The 21,145-nt window shown below is 38.7% G+C and overlaps 1 protein-coding gene across 1 annotated transcript in view; it reads right to left on the reverse strand.

Moving 5' to 3' along the window:
- LOC128942718 (coiled-coil domain-containing protein 171-like) overlaps positions 1 to 20,705 on the reverse strand; it is a 32,818-nt gene extending 12,113 nt beyond the window's left edge. Inside the window, exons 1-11 of the mRNA XM_054285345.1 lie at positions 20,688 to 20,705; positions 20,274 to 20,420; positions 19,021 to 19,113; positions 17,580 to 17,707; positions 16,034 to 16,163; positions 13,268 to 13,435; positions 11,495 to 11,683; positions 9,787 to 10,291; positions 8,930 to 9,046; positions 7,869 to 8,095; positions 7,051 to 7,230 (exon numbers count right to left, since the gene is read on the reverse strand). Of these exons, the coding sequence (XP_054141320.1) occupies positions 7,051 to 7,230; positions 7,869 to 8,095; positions 8,930 to 9,046; positions 9,787 to 10,291; positions 11,495 to 11,683; positions 13,268 to 13,435; positions 16,034 to 16,163; positions 17,580 to 17,707; positions 19,021 to 19,113; positions 20,274 to 20,420; positions 20,688 to 20,705 (1,902 nt within the window). The remainder of the gene's footprint in view (positions 1 to 7,050; positions 7,231 to 7,868; positions 8,096 to 8,929; positions 9,047 to 9,786; positions 10,292 to 11,494; positions 11,684 to 13,267; positions 13,436 to 16,033; positions 16,164 to 17,579; positions 17,708 to 19,020; positions 19,114 to 20,273; positions 20,421 to 20,687) is intronic.
- Positions 20,706 to 21,145: the final 440 nt, after the last annotated feature.

Below are 21,145 nucleotides of genomic sequence, written 5' to 3' on the forward strand. Positions count from 1 at the left end.
GCAAATAAAAACCTGGAGGCATTGCTGAATGAGGCATGGAAGGTGTATAATAATAGGGAAATAGAGGAAAAGAAAAAGGAAGATAAGAGGCTAGCTCGAATAGTGGCTGTAGCAATAGGAGCTCAAAATACAAACCATTTGGGGCCTAACACCAGGGGTAGGGGTAGAGGCTACCCAGTGAGAGGGGGAGGGAGGTTCCAACCCCACCCAGTTAGAATAGGGCCAAACCAGTGTGCTTATTGCTTCCAAACGGGACACTGGAAACATGAGTGCCCTCAATTAAGAGAAAGATCAATGGACACTACTACTATCGCACATCAGGGCAGTGAATGAGGGGGACCGGTGGGCCGTACCCTAGCAGACCCACTGGTTAAAATGGAGCTAGGGGAAGGTAAAAAGGAATTGGATTTTTTGATTGATACAGGAGCAACATTTTCGGTTTTAAATCAGGAATTGGTACCTAAGAGTGATGAATTTGTACAAGTTGTGGGAGCAACAGGCCAACCAGAAAAAGCTTACTTTTTGAAACCCATTAAATACAAAATTGGGAAACAAATGGGAATTCACCAGTTTTTGTATTTGCCAAATTCACCAAAGCCTCTACTAGGAAGAGACTTACTGGAGAACTTGGGAGCCATAATAAAATTCAACAAAGACAAATTGGAATTTCAAGTAAGTGAAGAGCAACTGATTACAGCCTTAAGCCTAACAATCAGTTGTATAGAACCGAAGCCTGAAGGCCACAATATTGAGCGTATCCTGAGTAAAACATATCCATTAGTATGGGCTACCGATATACCTGGGAGATCGAAACAAGCAACACCTATCATTATTGAACTTATACCTGGAGCGAGGCCGGTAGTTAGGAAACAATACCCACTGAGGTTAGAAGATAGAAAGGGAATTGAACCCATAATCAAAAGGTTTTTAGAATTAGGTTTATTGATAGAATGTGAATCAGATTTTAACACCCCAATTCTGCCAGTAAAGAAACCTAATGGAGCTTATAGATTAGTCCAGGACCTGAGGGCAGTAAATGAGATAACCAAGACGCTACATCCGGTAGTTGCTAACCCTTACACACTCTTAACTAAATTAAAAGATAATTTGACATGGTTCACAGTGTTAGATTTAAAAGACGCATTCTTCTGCCTTCCTTTAGCTCCGGAGAGCCAAAAGATCTTTGCGTTTGAATGGGAATCTGTAGATAGGGGAAGAAAAGCCCAACTCACCTGGACGGTGTTGCCACAAGGATACAAAAACAGCCCTACAATTTTTGGGAATCAGTTAGCCAAAGAATTAGAACAGTGGGAAAGGCCGCTGGGAGATGGTACTCTTTTGCAATACGTAGACGACCTCCTAATAGCAACAGAAACAGAAGAAGAATGCATTGAATGGACTATTTCCCTGTTAAACTTTCTGGGTTTAAGTGGATATCGAGTTTCTCAACAGAAAGCACAGCTGGTGCAAGAAGAAGTGGTGTATCTGGGATATGAAGTTTCCAGAGGACAGCGATCCCTGGGAGCAGCCAGGAAAGAAGCCATCTGCCAAATGCCTAGACCAGAGACGGTGAGAGATTTGCGCGCTTTCCTGGGGATGACCGGTTGGTGTCGGCTATGGATCTATCAATACGGAATACTCGCCAAACCACTCTATGATTTACTGAAGGAAAGTAAGGGTATTCTAGTTTGGACCCCCGAGGCAAAGGGAGCCTATAAGAGACTGAAACAGGAACTCATGAGAGCACCAGCCTTGGGTCTCCCAGACGTGACAAAACCATTCTGGCTGTTTTGTCATGAGCGACAAGGAATGGCCCTAGGAGTCCTAGCACAACAGTTAGGACCACATAAAAGGGCTGTGGCCTACTTCTCCAAACAGTTGGATGAAGTGAGTAAAGGATGGCCTGGCTGCCTGAGAGCAGTGGCCGCAGTGATAATCAACATTGAAGAGGCCAGAAAGCTCACGCTGGGCCAGAAAATGACTGTGTTAGTGGCTCACACTGTGTCTGCTGTGTTAGAGCAGAAAGGGAATCACTGGCTGTCACCTTCCAGATTCCTAAAGTATCAAGCTATCTTGGCTGAGTCAGATGATGTTACTATTCAGGTAACTAACGTTGTAAACCCAGCTTCATTCCTAGAAGGAAAGACCTCAGCAGAACCCATCGAGCACGATTGCCTGGAAACAATCGAAGCCGTTTATTCCAGTCGCCCGGATCTCCAGGAAGAGCCATTCGAAGATGCAGATGATTGGTTCTCGGATGGTAGCAGCTTCGTAAAACAAGGAATAAGAATGGCTGGTTATGCAGTAACTACCACAGAAAAGGTAATCGAGTCAAACCCTTTGCCTGCAGGGACCTCAGCCCAGAAGGCAGAATTGATAGCTCTGACTCGAGCCCTGGAATTGGCAGAGAACATGCGAATAAATATTTGGACAGACTCTAAGTATGCCTTCTCCGTTGTTCACGCTCATGGAGCCATCTGGAAAGAAAGAGGACTGTTGACTACTCAAGGGAAAACAGTCAAACATGCAGAGGAGATTCTACGATTGCTAGAAGCAGTCCAACTCCCAGCACAAGTGGCCATAATGCATTGTAAAGGACATCTAAAAGGTAACACTATTCCAGAAGTTGGGAATAGAAAGGCAGATGCAGAAGCTAAATTAGCTGCTGCAAGGACCAGAAAGGCAAATATAACAGCTCTGATACCAGGGGAGCTGGATGTAAACCTCCAACCAAACTATCAGGAATCAAGATCATAGATGGATTCAAAGAAATAAAGGTAAACTGTTAGACAGTGGATGGGGACGATTAGAGACAGGACAGTTGGTAATACCAGGGAACCTAATGTGGCAGGTTGTAAAGACGGAGCATGAAAAGGCCCATTGGGGTCTAGATCCGCTTTACCAATATTTGCAAGCCAGGATAGCAGGACCGAAATTATTTACCACTATAAAGCACGTCACATCCCAGTGCGAGCGGTGTCTGAAAAACAACCCGAATACGGGAACCAAGGTACACCAAGGAGCCATAAATCGAGGTAAATTCCCAGGTGAAGTATGGCAAATTGATTTTTCTGAACTCCCAAGAAAAGGGGGGTTTCGGTATTTGTTGGTATTAACTGATACATTTTCTGGGTGGCCTGAAGCATTCCCTTGCAGGACAAATAAGGAAAGAGAAGTGACTAAAGTGCTGTTGAATGAAATTATTCCACGGTTTGGGGTACCGAAAAGCATTTCTTCGGATAGGGGTACACATTTCTGCGCAAAAGTGGTAAGAGCAATAAGCAAAGCATTACAAATCAAATGGCAATTACACACGCCTTACCGCCCACAGGCCAGTGGGCAAGTGGAAAAGATGAATCATCTCATCAAACAGCAAATTGCCAAAATATGCCAGGAGACTAATTTGCAGTGGTTTCAAGCTTTGCCTATTGCTCTGCTTAGGCTGAGAGTCAAACCAAGATCAAAAGAAAAGTTAAGCCCATTTGAAATTTTGTATGGTAGACCTTATGCTATGCAAGCAGTAAATGGAGACGCTATAGACCAAATCGGTAATCAGTACATTTATGATTATGTAATTATGGTGGGGAAACAGTTCGATAAGAATGCTACTGTGGTGATAGAGCACCAGCCTAAACAACCTGACTGCAAATTGCATCCATTTAATCCCGGTGATTGGGTGTATGTTAAGAATCTTTTAGGAAAACCCCTACAAGAAAAGTGGGAGGGACCTTTCCAAGTGCTGCTGACTACCTTCACCGCGGTTCGGATCAAGGAGCGACCTACGTGGATCCATTACTCACGGGTCAAGAAAGCTCCGGGGAATAAACAAGAGGAGCAGACACCATGATCCTGACTTCACCTCAGACCCTCCTGATCATTGGACTGATAAGTATTCTTCCCCGAGACTCCGCCTCAATGGACCCATGGTCTAATGCACACCAGTGTATCCACCCGGAATTGGAAACGGAATCGAAGGGACCCTATTTTGAGGTATATGCCTTACATAACCAACAGCCATATGCGAGTGAAGTATGGAATCAGCCTTCCATGGTAGCATATAAGGGAGACCAAATCCAAATTGGGTGTCGAGAACTTGACCCAGTAGAAGGAAAAACAAGGCGGCTAGTATTAACAATTCAACCCTTGATAGCAGCCTCTGAAAATAACCTAATTACCTATAGTCCAGTGAAAATGGGCAAGCCCACTGTCTGGATCCAACAAAAGGGCCCAATTTCATGTCAGTGGAGTGATCTTAGGGAAGATCCACTCGGAACACAAACACAACCCCAAAACTCGGTAATCTATACAGAAGATTCGCTTGGGGAACTACATCCTCGAAACATAACCCTCGACCCCCACCCTCTTCTCTCCCCTGCAGGAAAGATCGTAGTATCTAGTGGTCCTGAGGAAGGGAGAGCGCAGTGTGAGATGGCCTTTAGATTGGACCAGTCGGTGACGTTCACATGCGAAAGGGAGTTGAAAATGCCAGAGCGGGGTTTTGGCTTCCCTAGGCGTGCTGTCCAATATAAGGTGGCATTACCGGGAGACATGATCCTATTGTATCCAGACCTAGACCTGCCCCAAGAAATCACTCCACCGGTGGAATGTAAAGCAGTACATAACCTAACCTTCATAGGGCCTCAGGTGATTAGAAGATCTAATGAACAAAAATTATTGTTAGACCCCACTTATTCTCTGAAAAAGGTGCAGATGAACGTTCACACCGATATTACGTATTTACAGAAGGACTGCCAACCATTTATACAGCAAAGCCTAAAGGGATGGAATGCATGGCTAGCAGCAAGGTCTCATCACAGAAGAGCACAACGAGATCTAAGTGGGTGGATTGGTACAGGATTTGGTATATTAAATACGATAGACCAAGAGGTTTTAGTGAACAAATTAAGTACCGTCACGTCAAACTTAGGAAAGCTTAAAGTGCCCCTCAGTTCATCCATACTTACCTTAGCAGAAACACAATCGTTAGTAGTAAAATTGCTAACCATGGTAGCAAACCACACTGCAGAGGACTTTGTGAAATTCGCTGACTATACAGGAGAACTTAGCAAGGAAATAGCACTAGCTATCCAATGCCCTCAGACGCAACAATGGGTACAATCAGTAGCGGCAGGAATAATGAGAGAAGGAACGGCAGGTATATTACCTCAAGAAATCAGAGAAACAATATTAAAAGACAATCATACTACACAATTTGAAAAAGACCACCAAGCCTGGTGGCAATTAGTAAATTTCACTTATGACTCTCAACAAGAACACATTGAAGCCTATGTCCTCACCATTAGCGCGGCAGAGGAAAGAGCTATCTTTCCTATCCTCACTCTAGGGACAATACATCAAGATATCATTGTTAAGCCAATAGACCATAATGTCTGGGCCAGTTATGATAATTCCAAAAATAGATGGCAATCGGTTAGTATAGATGCATGCATTCCTAGAGGACAATTAGGCTATATCTGCGAAAACGCTGTAGTAGAAGCAGAAGATTTATGCTTAGATGCCGAGAATAGTATATGTACTTTTGAAATGCTTCCGCATAATAGAACACAATCACAAGTATACTATATAGGGAATGGGTGCGCTTGCGTGAGGACAGCTTGTGACAACATCACTATAGATAATTGCCAAGAAGAGACTAATAACACTAACTTCTGTGTATGCAACTTCACCAAGATAGTAGGTTGTGACTTTCATTATACTGTCCCAATAACGACTCAACAGCTAATTAACGCAGATTTCAACCTATATCAAGAGATACCGAAATTACAAATAGGGATGGACGTCAAAGTTCTTAAAGCAATACTTGCACATCCTAAAATAGAGAAATTGGTGCGAAAGGTGAATCAAACAACTAAACGAATGGTATGGCAGGTAGAACATAATTCAGAAAAAATAAAGGATGTCCTGACCGAAGTAGAACAAGTAGGCCAGCATCATTGGTGGGATATCTTCACAGGATACTCCCCAACAGCTACACAGGTCTTTAACTACCTGGTGCACCCAATGCTAATAGTAGTTGTAGTTCTGTTACTATTAACTCTCACAAATATTTGTATGTGGTGGAGACTAAGAATCATAATGAAAAGGACCCAAATGATTTGGGCTATGGTACGAGCGTACCAGCGCCCTATAGGATTAGAATTTGACGAAAGAATTCGTAAGTTATAAGAAAAGGGGGGAATGAAGCCATTCATTACAATGAACAGTAGTTTCCGAGGAATAAAAGAATTAAAAGATCTGAGGAATAAAAGAATTAAAAGACACTCTATCAAGGGAAACACAGAAGTTAATAAATAACCTAAAATACATTGTTTGGGAAAACTTTGATTAGATAAGTTAATAAATAATCTAAAATACACTCACAAAAGAAACTTTGGAATTAGAATATTTGAAGAAGCGAAAGTAGAAGCCAAAAAGTTAAGGTGACCTGCCAAGCCGTCAGAATCAAGCCAAGTGCAACAGTGATTTCTGCCAAGTCATGGAAAAACACGCCAAGGATGACAGGAAGATGCCCAAATTAGGAGAAGCTTAAAATTTAACTAAGGAAGACCAAGAGTTCCCGGAAGACTCCGCCTATATTCCTACCTGCCTATGAATATGCATGTAATAAATGATGTAATTCTTGTTCAAAAATTGTATAAAAACCTGCTTTTGCTGTACCTAATTTAGAAATCCACTTGGTGATTTCTCCAACGCGTTGTCAATAAATACCTCCTGCCTATAGACCTCAAATCTAGTCTCTGGGCAGCTTATTATCACCTTTTGGGGCAAAATTCGGCATCACTGAAGACCAAACTCTAATTTATACAGGATACCTCCTTCTACAAATCAAAAGATAGCTCCAGTGGAAAAGAGATATTTCTAAATAAATCTGTCTTCTGGTTTAGTGACATTTACAAGGCAAGGTTTCTGGAAAATTCTGTTGAAAGTAAATCAATTTGATGCTTGTTTTCCAAAAGAACACAAATCAAAACATGTGTAGAAAGGAGAGTCTCTTTTAAGCAAGAGAGCCTCCAAGTCAAATGCACTTACTTGCTGAACTTCACTTAATTGGGTCTGCAGTCTGTGGGTTTTTTCAGCATCCTTTTGCATCTTGTTGAAAGCCCATCTGCATTCTTGAAGCTGCAGGTACAGTGAGCGGGACTCTACTTCTGCTGCATGAAGCCTTCGTGAAAATTCAAATATTTCTTGCTGCAAAGTTGCTATGTTTCTCTGTCAGCAAACAAAAACAGGTTGATGGGCTATAAAATCTGCTGTTTTAGCAATAAAATAAATAATATTTAAGACTCAAGAAAAAGAAGACAAAACATAATTTTTTCCTCCATCTCTAAAAGACATACACAAGGACAAAAGTTTGAACCTGTCACCTACCAAGGGTAACTGCAAATTCTGTTTACAAGGAAGTACTATTTTCACCTAAGGTTTACTAGAAAAGATTATTAGGGAAAGAGTTTATCCTTTTATTTTGGTTAAAGGGAAGAAGGTTATCTTTACTGAAAGAAAGGATGGTAAACATGAGAAAGTAGAAAACAAGAATAAAAAGCAACCTTAACATTTACATCAAGCCAAAAGCAAATTTGTGCTTATAAGCTAATGCAGATCTGATAGAACTTAAAAAAAATCTTTTACTTGGATACACTAAACCTCCTCCAAAAATTCTTTCTCAATAAAAGAAAAGACCTATTCACACCCTAATGTGTGACAAATCAACTTCTGAGTGTCCATATAGTAGCACTTCACTCTCATGGACTCATCAGCAGTCTGAAACAAAAGAAATGCTGCTATCAAGGGAGCTTCAATGTTGCTGTAAACCTTCTGTTTCCATGAAGGAGGACTGCAAGTCTGCTTACTGTGCTGGGCAGTCTGTCATGCAATCCAGCTTCCAGGGCCTGGGCATTTAGTCTGCGGAGCCCACGAGCCAGCCTGTCTATCAGGGAGTCCCTCTCCAGGAAGGCTCTGCACCCACGAGTGTTCCCTTGAACTGTCTCCATCAGAACGCTCAGGTTGTCCATCAGTTTTGCAAAGCAGTTCCTGGCTGTGCCGATCAGCGAGTTACTAGAAAGCCACAGCTCTGAATCTTTAAGAAAAAAACAACAAAAAGGAAACATCAAGCAGGTTATTAGTTCCCATTTCTTATAATATCATGTTCGTTTTCACTTCTACAGGATGGAACCTGTAAATATTCTGAAACACAGAATGCTGAATCTGAAACACTGTTCAAACTTTGCTTTTAAAGGATATGAATTCAATTTATTGAAAAGAGCATGATCAAAGAAGAAAGTGCCTGAAACTGAATCTAAACACACTTGATTCAATGTCAACTTTTATACCAATGTAGTGTTTAGGCTTCTGGAAAATGCATCACCTTGTCTTTCTCCTGCTATTTCCCTTTATTCACATAAATTATCCCTTTTCTACTATCCTTTTTACTGTGACAAAAATGTGGGGACTCTAAAACTATAGGTTAATAAAGAACCAGGGGTGGCGGAAATGCAGATGAATCAAGGGAACCTGTATCAGTTCTCACTGTAAATAAACTCCAGAAACAGCCCTCTGCTTCCATGGCCTCTATATACCGAAAGGATAAAATATCCTATCAGCTGTTTAAGAAAATTAATCTGTTCCAACAGTACAGAAATGTGATCATTCAGAGAATGTAGAAAAGGGTTATTATTTTAGCCTGCAGTAAAATTACTCTTTCAGGGAAACAGCCCCACTTAAATTTGTATTGACTAGCTCAGGACATAACTTCTAGCCAAAGGTGTCTATCATAAATATTCAGAAATATCTCTTCAGAGCTATCTAAACAGAATAGTTTAGATAAAATCATAAAAATGGAAATTATATGACCACCCTGACTTATTTATTTTTTAAATGTATTTCTGCTACAACAATATGCAGTTAAAATTACCTTGGTTGTTGAGAACACCCTCCAGATCTGAGATAGAATTGATCATTGCAGTATAGAGGTTAGAGCTACACAACCAGTTAATTGCTTCAATACAGTCAACTCCTTCCTCTCCAAAACCTGTAAAACAGAAGTGCAGCTAGCAGGATAAATAAATCACAAAAATATGGCACACTGCTGCCTCCAGCTCTTTAAGAAATTGACCAAAAATAAGCATATAAACAAGAAATTAGTCAGGACAATTTAGACTGTTTGAAGCATGCTTCCTGAATGACATTAAAAAAAAAAAAAAAAGTAGATGAATCTTCTAATTTGGAAAACATTTTTAATACCATTTATCCTTGTAGAGAGAAATATAAACTGGTCTGGCAACAGAAAGGGGCAAATAGACATAATCTCTAAAGAAAATTTTGAAATCCTATGCTAATGTTTTACCTGAATCAGAAAGCAATTTTTGTGGGTTTTTAGGAAATAAATATTAAAAATTATTTTTAAAAAAAGAGGAAATACCTTTTCCAAAAAAAAGAAAAATCGTTTAGGAACATTGCAAGATAATTACCACAGGGAAGATGCTGTAGCACCTAGTTCTGAAATCCATAACACAAATATCAAAAATATCAGATAATGTTGAGTTCATGAGCATAACTGAACTTTTACCTGCAATTCTTAACCTAAGACTAGGCATTTCCTCTTATAGTGAAATACATTCATCAAGCTATATAAAAAACATAAATCCATAAATAACATTTGTCAAAATGTCATTAAATATGTTTTTATGCCCCAACACTAAAAATAATATTCCTCTTTGTTATTCCCCAAATGTGCAATTTGATGTAACTCTTTAAAAACATTTCACTTACGTGTCACAGGATGCCTGCCTCTGGATTCTCCCAGACAAACTTGAATTCCAGGGCTTCCTCTGCATCCGTCTGACCAGACAAAAAAGGTACAAGAATATCGGGCCAGACCCCTCAGCCTGTTGGCAGCCAGAGCTACAATCACAGCTCTTCGGAAAACATAAGTCAGGTTCTTGGCTCTTCTTTGCCTTGTCCTGACTTCGTCCTGGTTTCTTTCCATGACAGCAGGGAGAGCATAAAGGAGGCTGACGATCTTGTGGTTCAATAGTTGTTGCTGGTTCACCTGTTCCTGGAGAATGTCTCTTTGGCAAGACATGGCGCACAGTCGGCCGTAGAGAGAGCACAGGGCCCCTGATAGCAGTGCAGAGGCTGCCAGCAGGAATGAGCGTGACTTGAAAGCATCTAATAATGAATTTTTCAAGGTATTGTTTTCCTGGGCCAGTTTGTCAGAGAGTTGTTCAAGGCCATAGAGTTTTTGCCTGTTTTTCTGCACCGTTTCTTCACATTCCTGTGACAGAAACAAACCAAACTATAATGGACGAAACATTAACTACATGGTTTTTACCTAGACAAGAATGAAAAGAAAATTTAGCTTTGCCATTCAAATGATGCATTAAAGGAGCAAAAGTCGTTAGTAATAATCGTGATGAAAGTGTCTCTTCTAGTAAGCAATTACAGAATAAGATGAATGAAACAAAAACAGTGGTAGGAGGGAAATTTACATGATAATCAATTGCAAATGGACTCTTGATTTCTGAAAACAATCCACCAACACCGTGACAGCTCACAGAAGGTCCAACACCACCTGTCTGCCCACAATTCAGTTTTATTAATTGCCTTAACAATACTAATAACATCCTCCAATTTCAGAGAAAACACTGCTGTACCGAGCAGAAAGCCAGTGTAAGTGAGAGGAAAAACATCAGGAAGTCTGGAACATGAAAGCTGACAGATTGAATTTTTCAGCATGCAGAGACTTCCAGTCCTGAAATCTGCATCAAATACAGCATTATTCTGTAAAGTAAGTTGCAGTAACTCACAAATAACAAGGGACATCTATTTCCTTTATTCACTATGCTTTTAATTGAAACAGGCGTGAAGGAGTGTGATGATAAAGACAGTAAATGGTGGTTGTGGAATAACAGGGAACATTTTGGATTGCAAATAACTCATCTAACAAGGAGTGACAGTTTCACACTTTTAGGCCACTCCTCACTGTAGTATCAGAAAAACAGAATTGCTTGACACCATTGAAATCTACCACTGCTCTTAGGGTCAGTACATACGTAACTAAATTTATCCCCAGGTGATACCACATTATTGTTATTCTATACAATCTCTGCAAATGATGATGCTGAAAAAGTAGCTGCTGCCATCAGTAATTCTTAAAACAAGCAAAGTTGATCTTACAGCTTTAACATTCTCAGAAAAAGAATACTGCTATCTGCAGATGAAATCAGGCTTCTCAGCTGGGCCTGAAGACTAAATTCTCTTCAACAAATGCTTCATCCAAGTAATTTATTTCTTTTTTTAAGTGATGTTAATATTAGCACAGGGATGGGTTGGTTTGTTGTTTGGTTTTGGATTTTTTTAAACTTTAAACGTATACTAAAATTCCCAAATGACCTTTGACTGCTAACAGGCTTTAACTATTGAAATAATCAATTCAATTTTTAAAGAAAAAAAAAATTAGAAGTTCACAGCACCATACCTGTGATCTTGCATGAATTTCTGCAAGGGCGTTTGAGTACTGCTGTTCAAGATATTGCTTTTCTTTCTGCGACCAGTGTTCCTGTGCTTTTAACTGTTCAGACGTTTTCTCCAAAGCATCCTCCTGGTTCTGCTGAAGGTTGTTCATAGTTTCAGTCTTGTGCTTGCACATATATTCTAGGTGAGATATCTGTGTGACAAGCATTTAAGAAGAAATTATTATTTACCTTTTCACTTTAAGTTAAGCACAGACAATTCCAGCATAAAATCTAAACTGCAGTTTTTTCAATATTTTATTAAAACTAAGTAAAACCCTTTCATGGCAGATAAATTACTTGGTTCTCAAAACAAAACTGAAATATATTTTTTGGTTTCGGTTTTGCCTTCTACCACCTTGTCACCCTCTTTGCAGGAAACCTGAGCCAGAGACTTCATAACTTTTTTATTTTAAATGATTGTATTCAGTTTTAGTAAATTAGTAATTCAAGTATATCCTTTAGAAATTTGTGATGATTGCAAACAATAATTAAAACACAGCCTTTAATTTTTTGTTTGTTTGTGTGTGGTTTTTGATTTTTTTCTTTTGTTGAAAAGTCAAGACATTCCAGGTTATGATTAAGTTTTAAAACAATTTCAGGGAATTCTAGCACAGAGAATTTTTTCCTTACAAATAGCTCATAAGTTTATGCTGTATTTTCAACAAACATGAAGGGATTCACTCTTGTGCTTTAACACTGCACTTCTCATGCAAGCTAAATGGAGGAATGAACCAAGCCAACAATGATCCCCAAATGCACACACCTCAACTTTCTGTTCCTAGAAAATATCAAGATACTTCCAGATAGATCACACTGAATTGTGTGGAAAAAAAGGTTTTTCAGCACAGTCTAAAATCCCAGAAAAGCTGCTAAGTACATGAGAAGAGCCCTAGAGACCTCACAATCAGTCTTAATAACAATCCTTAATTAAATAGCAAGCAACAATAAGACACAAGCCCTACAAACACTGCCAACAGTGTTCACCTTCCCTTCCCTTTCCTCATCTACTTCAAAAGAGAAATAAACCAGAACACAAAGTGATACCCTAAAGAGCTCTTTAGGCATAGCTTAGCCTCTGGAGCCAGCTGAGTTATTTTAGAAAGGGCTTTTTCCTTCCTAAAACCACAAGGTTTTCTGGGGAGAAAAGCCATGTAAGCTCATTTGCTTCAAAACCTTTCAGAAAAGTACAGCTCCTCCTTCATACAGATCCTGACATGTTTTAGAATAGGTATTTCTGTTTGTTTCTGAATAAAAATGTCATAATCCAAAATTACAATTAAACAAAAAAACCCCACACTGGCATTCTTTCAAATAGTACATCTGAATCATAAACACATAATTACAAGGTGATATTCCTTGAGAAAGTGTATTTTGCCTCTGGATTACAGTAAAATAAAGATTTGATTTATGACTGTAAATGACTATGTTCAGTGAATTTCTTCCTCAGTAAGATGAATTTATTGTCTTTTAATTAGGTCCCTGTGGCTACTATCAGATTGTCCTTTCAGAATATCCTGCACAGAAGGTGGAGCTGGGAGACTTGATGCACACTCCACTCACATCTAAATGCCCCTGGCAACAAACTGAGCAGTGGACAAGCCATCATTAATGGTGCTCATTTGTTAGTGTCCAAATCCTTTTTTGGGGGCATGAATATCAGTCCTTTTTAACGAGACTGCAGTGTGAATAAAAGTCACTGAGCTCAGCAGAGGCAGCTGATGCCTGGGGACGCTCACCCTCTGCTTAGCATTGTTGAAGTTCGAGACCAGGGCTTCAACATTCTCATGCAAGAGCGCACAAAGCTCTGTCCAAGGTAATTCTTCCAGGGGGACGTTTGTCTGTCTGGAAAGCACCTGGGCGTTTGCCAGGGTCTGGTATAAGTTCAGGAGGATGGACATCTCCCTCTGGAACACAAAGAAAAAAATTAATTGCTGTAGCTGGGCAATGTTAAAATCAAAAGAGATGCATCATATGTGCAGTAGCAGCGCTGAGCACAGCTGAAAACGAGCCCTTAAGGTTCATTCTCACAGCTTTACAAAATTCCTCAGTTCATTTCTAATAATTGCAGCCATAATATTACAGCAGAGTAAGAAAACAGATTTCACAAAATTTATCTAGTTAGACACAGTATGTAAATAAAGTATGTGAGTAAATCCCAGTCCTGTGGGAGCCACAACCATGACCTGGCAGCTAAAAATTTCCATGCTCTTAGTGGATGCAATTCATTCACCCATGTTAATACCTTGAGGTGCCTCCAAATTGTCCCCCAACACTTGCACAGCACACAGAAAACTGTCCATTTGGCTTGGCAGCACAATACACTCTAAATTCCTTTAAAAATTTGCTTTGTGTGGATTATATATGATTAATCAGCTGGCCAAAATGGGCCTACAGCTCCATCAGTCAAACTCCACAAGCCATGCCTCATTTCTTTACAGTGATTTTAATCAGTAGTATATTAAATTGATTAAAAATAAATTTTAGCAACAACAGCATGCAGTAGAAATTCAATTGTTCATACTTTCAGTTCATACAAGTGCCTTAAGATAATAGAAAGCTGTTTCTCAAATGCTGTATCAGTACAGTCAGAGATCACTATAAGATTATCAGACTAGAGTGGAAAGAACATATTCAGGAAGCATAAAAATGGTATAAAACATGGAAAAATACTGTACAGATCAAGAAAGCAGGAGGGGAAACTGAATGGAAGAGAACACACTGGCATTTTCACACAATTTAAGCATAGGTATAGCAGAGACTAACAGCAATATATTAAATGTTATCTATACTTAGTTTCTGCTACAGTCTTCGGCTTTTTCATTTTGGGAAGCAAAAGCAGAGCTGTCTCAATGGAGTAAACAGGACCACCTACAGGCACTTCTGCTTCCCAAACAAATACAAACAGCTTTGGGAAAATGCAAAGCCATCCAAGGCAATAAATACCTGATCTCATAAGACAACTACTAATACAACTCTTCCAAAAATGAACATTTTTATCACCTGCTCAGGACAGTCTTGTGGTTTGAAATCCTTTGAGTAAAACAATTAAAACAACCAGTTCTATGAATATGACAGTGAGACAACCCTTTATTTTTTAACCTTGCGATAATATAACATTAATTTTGAGTCTACCATTAAATACTGTTTCCATTAAAAGAAATCTTGATCATGAATGGAATCTTGTCCATAATTATTGCCATGTCATATATTTTACTAAGGAATACAAATTAAAAGGAAAACTTCTGCCACAGCAACAGCTAGCAAGCACTTTAGGTTAAGCAAGAATTTTAGTAGAATATTTTCAGCTTGCAATTGTGTTTTGTAGTTATAAATAGCAATCATTAATGCCTGTAGTTAGGACAGACAGTTGCTTTTCTCTGGATGTATTCCTTTTGTGCCTGATGAAATTACTTTCTCAGCCTAACTAGGCCAGCAAATGTCTTTTAATACATGAATGCTTGCAGGGAAGAAGCTGTTATTCTCCCAGAAAGAAAAAAGAAGATCCTGATTTCATTTGTCTCCAGCTTATGAATCACAGATCTGCCTGGGCAGTGGACAGCACTGAGACAAAATGTGGAATCACTCCATCAACTGAACAAAAGACACCCACAAATCTGAAGACTCTCTGATGCAGGTCTCTGCTCCTGTCCACAGGAAACAGACCTCATGTACCTTCCATGCTCAGAGCTCTGAGAGAGAAAGAGAAGTTTCCAAGCCACCAGCAAAAAAATATTTATATTGCTAAGAGTAGAAAGAGAGCAGATGTTACCACACTATCAAAGGAGAGATTTTCTAAACATGCTGACAACTTTCCTTTGTCCCTGCTGCTATGCAAAACGATGACAAAATTGTTATTCAAGGTGTAGCTGGGTAAAGACAGTAGAAAAGCCCAAAGTGGTCCCATAAGAGGAGAAAGTTTTCAGAAAATAATCCAGCGAAATACATCCAATGTGCCAAAGCCACAGCAAACCAAGTAAAAAACAAAACAACAAGAAAAAAATCCCCTCTGCTTTTCCACCTGAAAGCTTGAAACAATTTTCAAGCAATTTTTACAGTTAAATACTTGCACTAAAACTAAAAAGGTGTATGAAATAGAAATAAGCATTTCTACAATGGTAGCTAATGAAACTTGACAAAAAAGTTAGGTAGAAAGAACATTCTTCACATGATATGATAATCAATATCTACAAAATGCCTTAATTAGGAATGCCAGTACATCCTACCCATACTTTAAAAATATTTTCAAATTAGCTTCTCCAAGTCATTGGTTACATTTATTCATGTAGTAAATTTTTTTAAAGGTAACATAATAACAAAAAGGGTGAGACAATGGCAGAGTTCTTCCGCAGCTCAGCACAGCAAATGCAGCAAATCCTCACCACAGTAAATATTTTGACAGTATGTTTTAAAACACCTCAACAATGTGTGTCACATATTTTTCCTTACTATTGAGCACTTTTTATTTGTATTTGCAATTTACTATTGAGGATTTTTTTCCTTACTATTGAGCCTTCATGCAGGCTGAAGCTGTCTGGAGGAACCGCTATTGTGGCATTGGGATCTTGAGCTCTCCTCATGGCCTCAACCTTGTCTTTCCATTCCATACCGTAGGTTATATGCTGTCTTGGTGAACTGGAAAGTTTCCACAAAAAAGATACTTTAACCAAAATTACTTTTGTCGCATGCTCTATGTTCTTTTAAATGATAATCAATGGATATGGCAGATACCACTTTAGCACATCACATGGATCCTGAAGCTGCTTGCCTTTCTTAATTGAATGAAGAAATTGATATTCCTTCTAAGAAAGATTTTTCAAGAGGTTATATTTTCAGTTACCAAGCCTGCTGTCATGCAATTCATAAGATTTTTTGGATGTGGCCTCAAAGTTACATATAACAAACAGAATTCTTCATATTTTAATTAGCACAACAACTGTCTTCAGAGAGACCATGTCACATGTTGCATCATCAGTCCTCATTTCAAGTACAGTTCTTGCTCTTAAGATTTCCACATGCCTGACCCTACTCTGGTCTGACTTTGAAAGCAAGCTACCCAGAATTTTAATCTGTTCTTGTACTGTGTCAGTCAGGAAAACAGATATACCAAGAGCCTGGCATGACTAAACAGGCAGCTGATGAGGAAACTACAAGGCAAAACAACAGCATAAACGACACAGAAGCACAGAGAGGGAATGCAAGGAAGAATTTTAAAAGATTGCCTAAGTATTTAGGCATGGTATCAGGAAAGCCAAAAGCTTGCTTAAAAATGATGGTTGCAAAGGATGACAAAGGTTTTTCCAGCTCAAGTTTGAAGTATCTTACTAAAAACATGTCCATAATCATGAATCTTGAACGAGTTGCTCGGGCCACAAACTTCCTTTCTTGTGGGAAAACTGATTTTTTTCCTTCTCCACTACTCCTTGTGTGAGTAAGTCAAAAGAAACACCTGTGTATACAGACCCAAATAGTTCTAGGCTGAAAGAGAGGTCACCCAAGTTCTGCTACCACAGGCACAGCAGACTGTGCTGTGGAAACATCCCAAGAGATTTCCTGTGCTCTCACACTTTTCAATGTTTTTTAACCATGTCAAGCTTTCTACAGTCATTCAAAAGTTGAAAACAAAGATTACCCACTATAAATGATACCCAACTTCTTGACAGGAGTCTTAGAGATCCAACTGACTCATTGAAGTGGAAAACAATGTTTTCATAATAATATAAGAATTGGACATCTTTTGGATATCTGCTGGATATCTTTTCCTACACTCACCCCAAACACTACTGGAGGCTGGACCCTACCATAAATTCGATTTTCAAAATTTTTGGTTTGGCAAATAATCTGTAGCAGGCCAGTTATTATCTGTACCATTCACAATAGCTTTGGTTACTGATATGGGCCTGTTATTAATGGACTGCCAGATTCTGAACCTTTAGCTTGGTTTGTCCCATTGCCCTAGAATTTTCTGCTGACTGAAAATTGCAGGGAATTTTCTATTTTGTACTCAAGCTGTCTACTGCCATTTTGGAATGGCTTTAAAAGGAAACTTACGCTTTTTTTCCTGTCTCAAGAGCATTTACTGGCTCTCTGAAATCGTCCCTTGCTACCCCTTCTGGCAAAGCTTGTCTTCTGCCGAGCTGATCTTCATTCAAAATGTCTTCGAGTTCTTGAATTCTCAACTAGCAAATGTTAAGAAAGCAGTTAAGGGAAGTTAGGAAAGATTACCACGGTCTTTAATGCTGTTCACTGCTCTGTTCTGCTTTTTACAGGTGAATATATTCTATTAATTCTGTATGGAATCAGAAAGCATTGAACACACACAGAAATGTATTAATACATAGAGTTCAAAACAGAGAGAAATAGATATGCCAACCAAAAGCACATTTTGTTGTCCTTGCGTGGTGTTTGGATTTTCCTGATTTCAATTATTTATATTACTGAAGTTTTCCAGGGGAATTCTATTCATTAAGTAGGCTCATGAAAGTGTAGGATAAACAGTAAAAGCTACACTTGCACTCAGAGCAAAGCTCATGTGGAGCTTGTTCATGTACATAAACAAGAAAGAAAACCTGCTGTGTTCTTCACCCAAAGAAGAGAAATCTCTAACTTCCAGGAATGTTACCTTTCCCTTTGTATGTTGTAAAAGTAGAGAAGGAATAAAAAAACCTGCATCATCATTACTTATTTAATCATCACTTCAGAAATCCAAGTGCCTGTACTTAGAAAAAGTAATAAAAAAATAACTGACTGAAGAAGTGGAAATGCTTTTTTGAGTTCCTCAGAAAATAAGAAAAAATTAATGAAATTCCCTTTTGTTTTCTCATTTAGTGTTTCTAAATTCCACTGCTAGTCAGATCACTCAGCAGATCAAAAGATCACTCAGCAATCATCTTTCAGGTTTTTCACTTTTTTTTTTTTAATAAATCCTAATTGCTTTAATGGATCAAACCCTATGTGACACAGTTTAGTGATACAAAAATTTAATATTCAAGTATACATATAGCATTTTTTCATATATTCAAACTTTTCTGGTAACAGCAGATGTAATAGCAGAAATGAACTCTGAATATTTACATTTGGAACTGCAGCCTCAGGATGCATTAATATCTCACACCTAGAGAAGTTGGGTGAGTACACTCTATCTCTGAAATTATATAAGTGCCCATTCCAGAGATATAGGACAGAATATTTTAGCAGTTTAACTATTGTGAAACATTTCCTTTCCCCTCACTGTTTCAATGCTACTTTGAATTCTAAAACATAAGAATGTGACATTTTATTTTAATATTGATTCTATTAACTTGACAGTTCCCTAGAAATAAAGGAGATGTTTTTCTATTACCTTTTACAGTCTTGACAATCATTGCAAAAATATCTACTCAGTGTTTTCACTGGAGCAAGGAAATCTTAACATTTTTGGAAGATTGCACCTTTACAAGTCCATCTTCTATTTTACTGCAAACTTCCACCAAATATTTAATCAAAAGTTTACCTGCATGACATCTGTTGTGTATTTACATTCTACATGTGCTAGTCTTGCTGCTGCAGCATCATCCTCCAGTTCCTTTATTTTCACTGCAGCTGCCTAAAAGTACATTTTAAAAATATTTAAGTCCAGAAAGATGATAACATCATGCAAAGACAACTTTATTTGTTCAGTTTATTAGGACTCCATAAACCAACCTGTGATATCTGAACTACTTGCACTTTGGAACTGTGAAAACTCATGCCAATAAACAAATGAAACGAAATCATTACATATCCAGAATATCAAAGTAATACTTTCTATTTAGTTAAAGAAATTGATGTAGGATTATGCTCTTGCTACAGTTTTTATAGTCACAGATACGTGTCTCTACATAAAGGCCTGGACATGATATTTCAATTGAAAAAATGTTTTTAGCAAAAGCAGTAACTACAGAGCTGCTGTAATAGAAATTCACATGAAATTTTAATTACATTCTTTCCTATCAAAAACATCCTCTCACTTTGACTGATGATTGATTTGAAAAGAACAATACACCCCAAAATGACTCCTGCCTTCAAGTGATGCCACAAAGATGAAGAAAAGGACATTAATATTAAAAGTAATTTAAGACACTCAAGGTTACACAGATACAAGTAAAGCCATTGATTTTGGACAGGAAAAGCAAAGTAGCAAGTATGTGAGACTGAATCCTAACTCTAAGAACTTCAGTTAGGGAAATGTTAACTTAAAAATAAATAAATAAATAAAATTTACATACTAGCTGTTGGCAATAAATTTAAACTCTGTATAAGCCCGCACATTCACAAAAGGAAATAATTGAGAAACAGAGATCTGTGGAAGGCCTATTAAAGAAAAAGCCACAGCACAGAGATCACCAAACCCCCTCCACAAAAGCATCAGCCAAAAGGCTTAAGCTTTGCCTCCTCCCACAAGACCTATCTGCTTAACATGCTTAAATAAAAACTTTTAAAAAACTCACAAATCCTGCACAAATTCTTCTTCTATACATCTGTATTGCTAAGATTGCTTTCCCAGTGACATAAACCCCTTTCCATCTGCAGTTCAAACACCACTCTCAGGTCGGGCTCACAGCATTCACCTGTGAATCCACATTTCCTGCGAAGTGACACTCCACATTTTGTTAACCAAACACAGGGCACTCATAACCTGACTCAGAGGTTTCACTCCTCAGAAATGACACTGCTCAGTTGTGCCAGTGCTTGCTGAGGCTCCCAGCAGCAGGCAGAAAGCTTTACCTCCAGTTCTTTGAGGAGCCTCTCCTGCCGTTTGTTCTTGATTTCCAGAGAGTTGGCCTGGAGCCTCAGCACCTTGGCGCAGCCATTGTGCTCTGCCTCCATGTCCTTCAGCTTCTTGGCAATGCTTTGCAGAGCAGCATTAGTTTCCTAAAGGTAAGCAGGTAAAGGAATAAATAAATAAATATGCCAAGAGGCACTTTTTCTATGATAAAGTATTGCAGTTGAGAGTTCAACAGAGAAATGGAGACTGCATCAGAAGATGATGTTAGAATTTTAAAATCTACGACGCCAGCACATGTCAACAGAAGTGCTTACCCAACAGCAGAGATGCTTTTGATTCACCATCAAGAAATCTATGTTGGGCTAAAAAATCACTGTGAACATGATCTTCTGTGGTAACACTAAAATCAATACCAGATCTCCACAGGACATCTTTCCCTAAAAGACTACAGCCCTTCCAATCTCTTCTGTCTCCCAGCTCCGTGGCAATGAAACGGAGTGCATTGGGTGAACTTTTGTCCCCAAACAGGGGACATTTTTGTTATGATTTTGATTGCTCAAACTTCAAATCAGATGTTTTTTAGAAACAGCTAGTCCCACAGACTAAATAATTTTGATTTCTGGTATTCTGAAAAGGATTTGCTACTATCTAGAAACTGAATTACTTTAAAAACTTGTGAAATATGAAGTCCTCAGTAGAATAAAATAATCTGGTCCCCACTCAATTTCTGCATACAGAAATTGAACTAAGCTGCAGGCTGGAAGCATTACTTCAATTACTGGACACTGCAGCTCCACGAAATCACTGCTACAGAATCCCCATTGTCCATATGAATTTCATTTAAATTTAAGGTAATCCTCTAGGTTTGAAT

The sequence above is a fragment of the Melozone crissalis genome, unplaced genomic scaffold (genome assembly GCF_028551555.1).
Source record: "Melozone crissalis strain CALT ecotype California unplaced genomic scaffold, PUWL_Pcris_2 ptg000005l_1, whole genome shotgun sequence".
Lineage (NCBI taxonomy): Eukaryota > Metazoa > Chordata > Aves > Passeriformes > Passerellidae > Melozone > Melozone crissalis.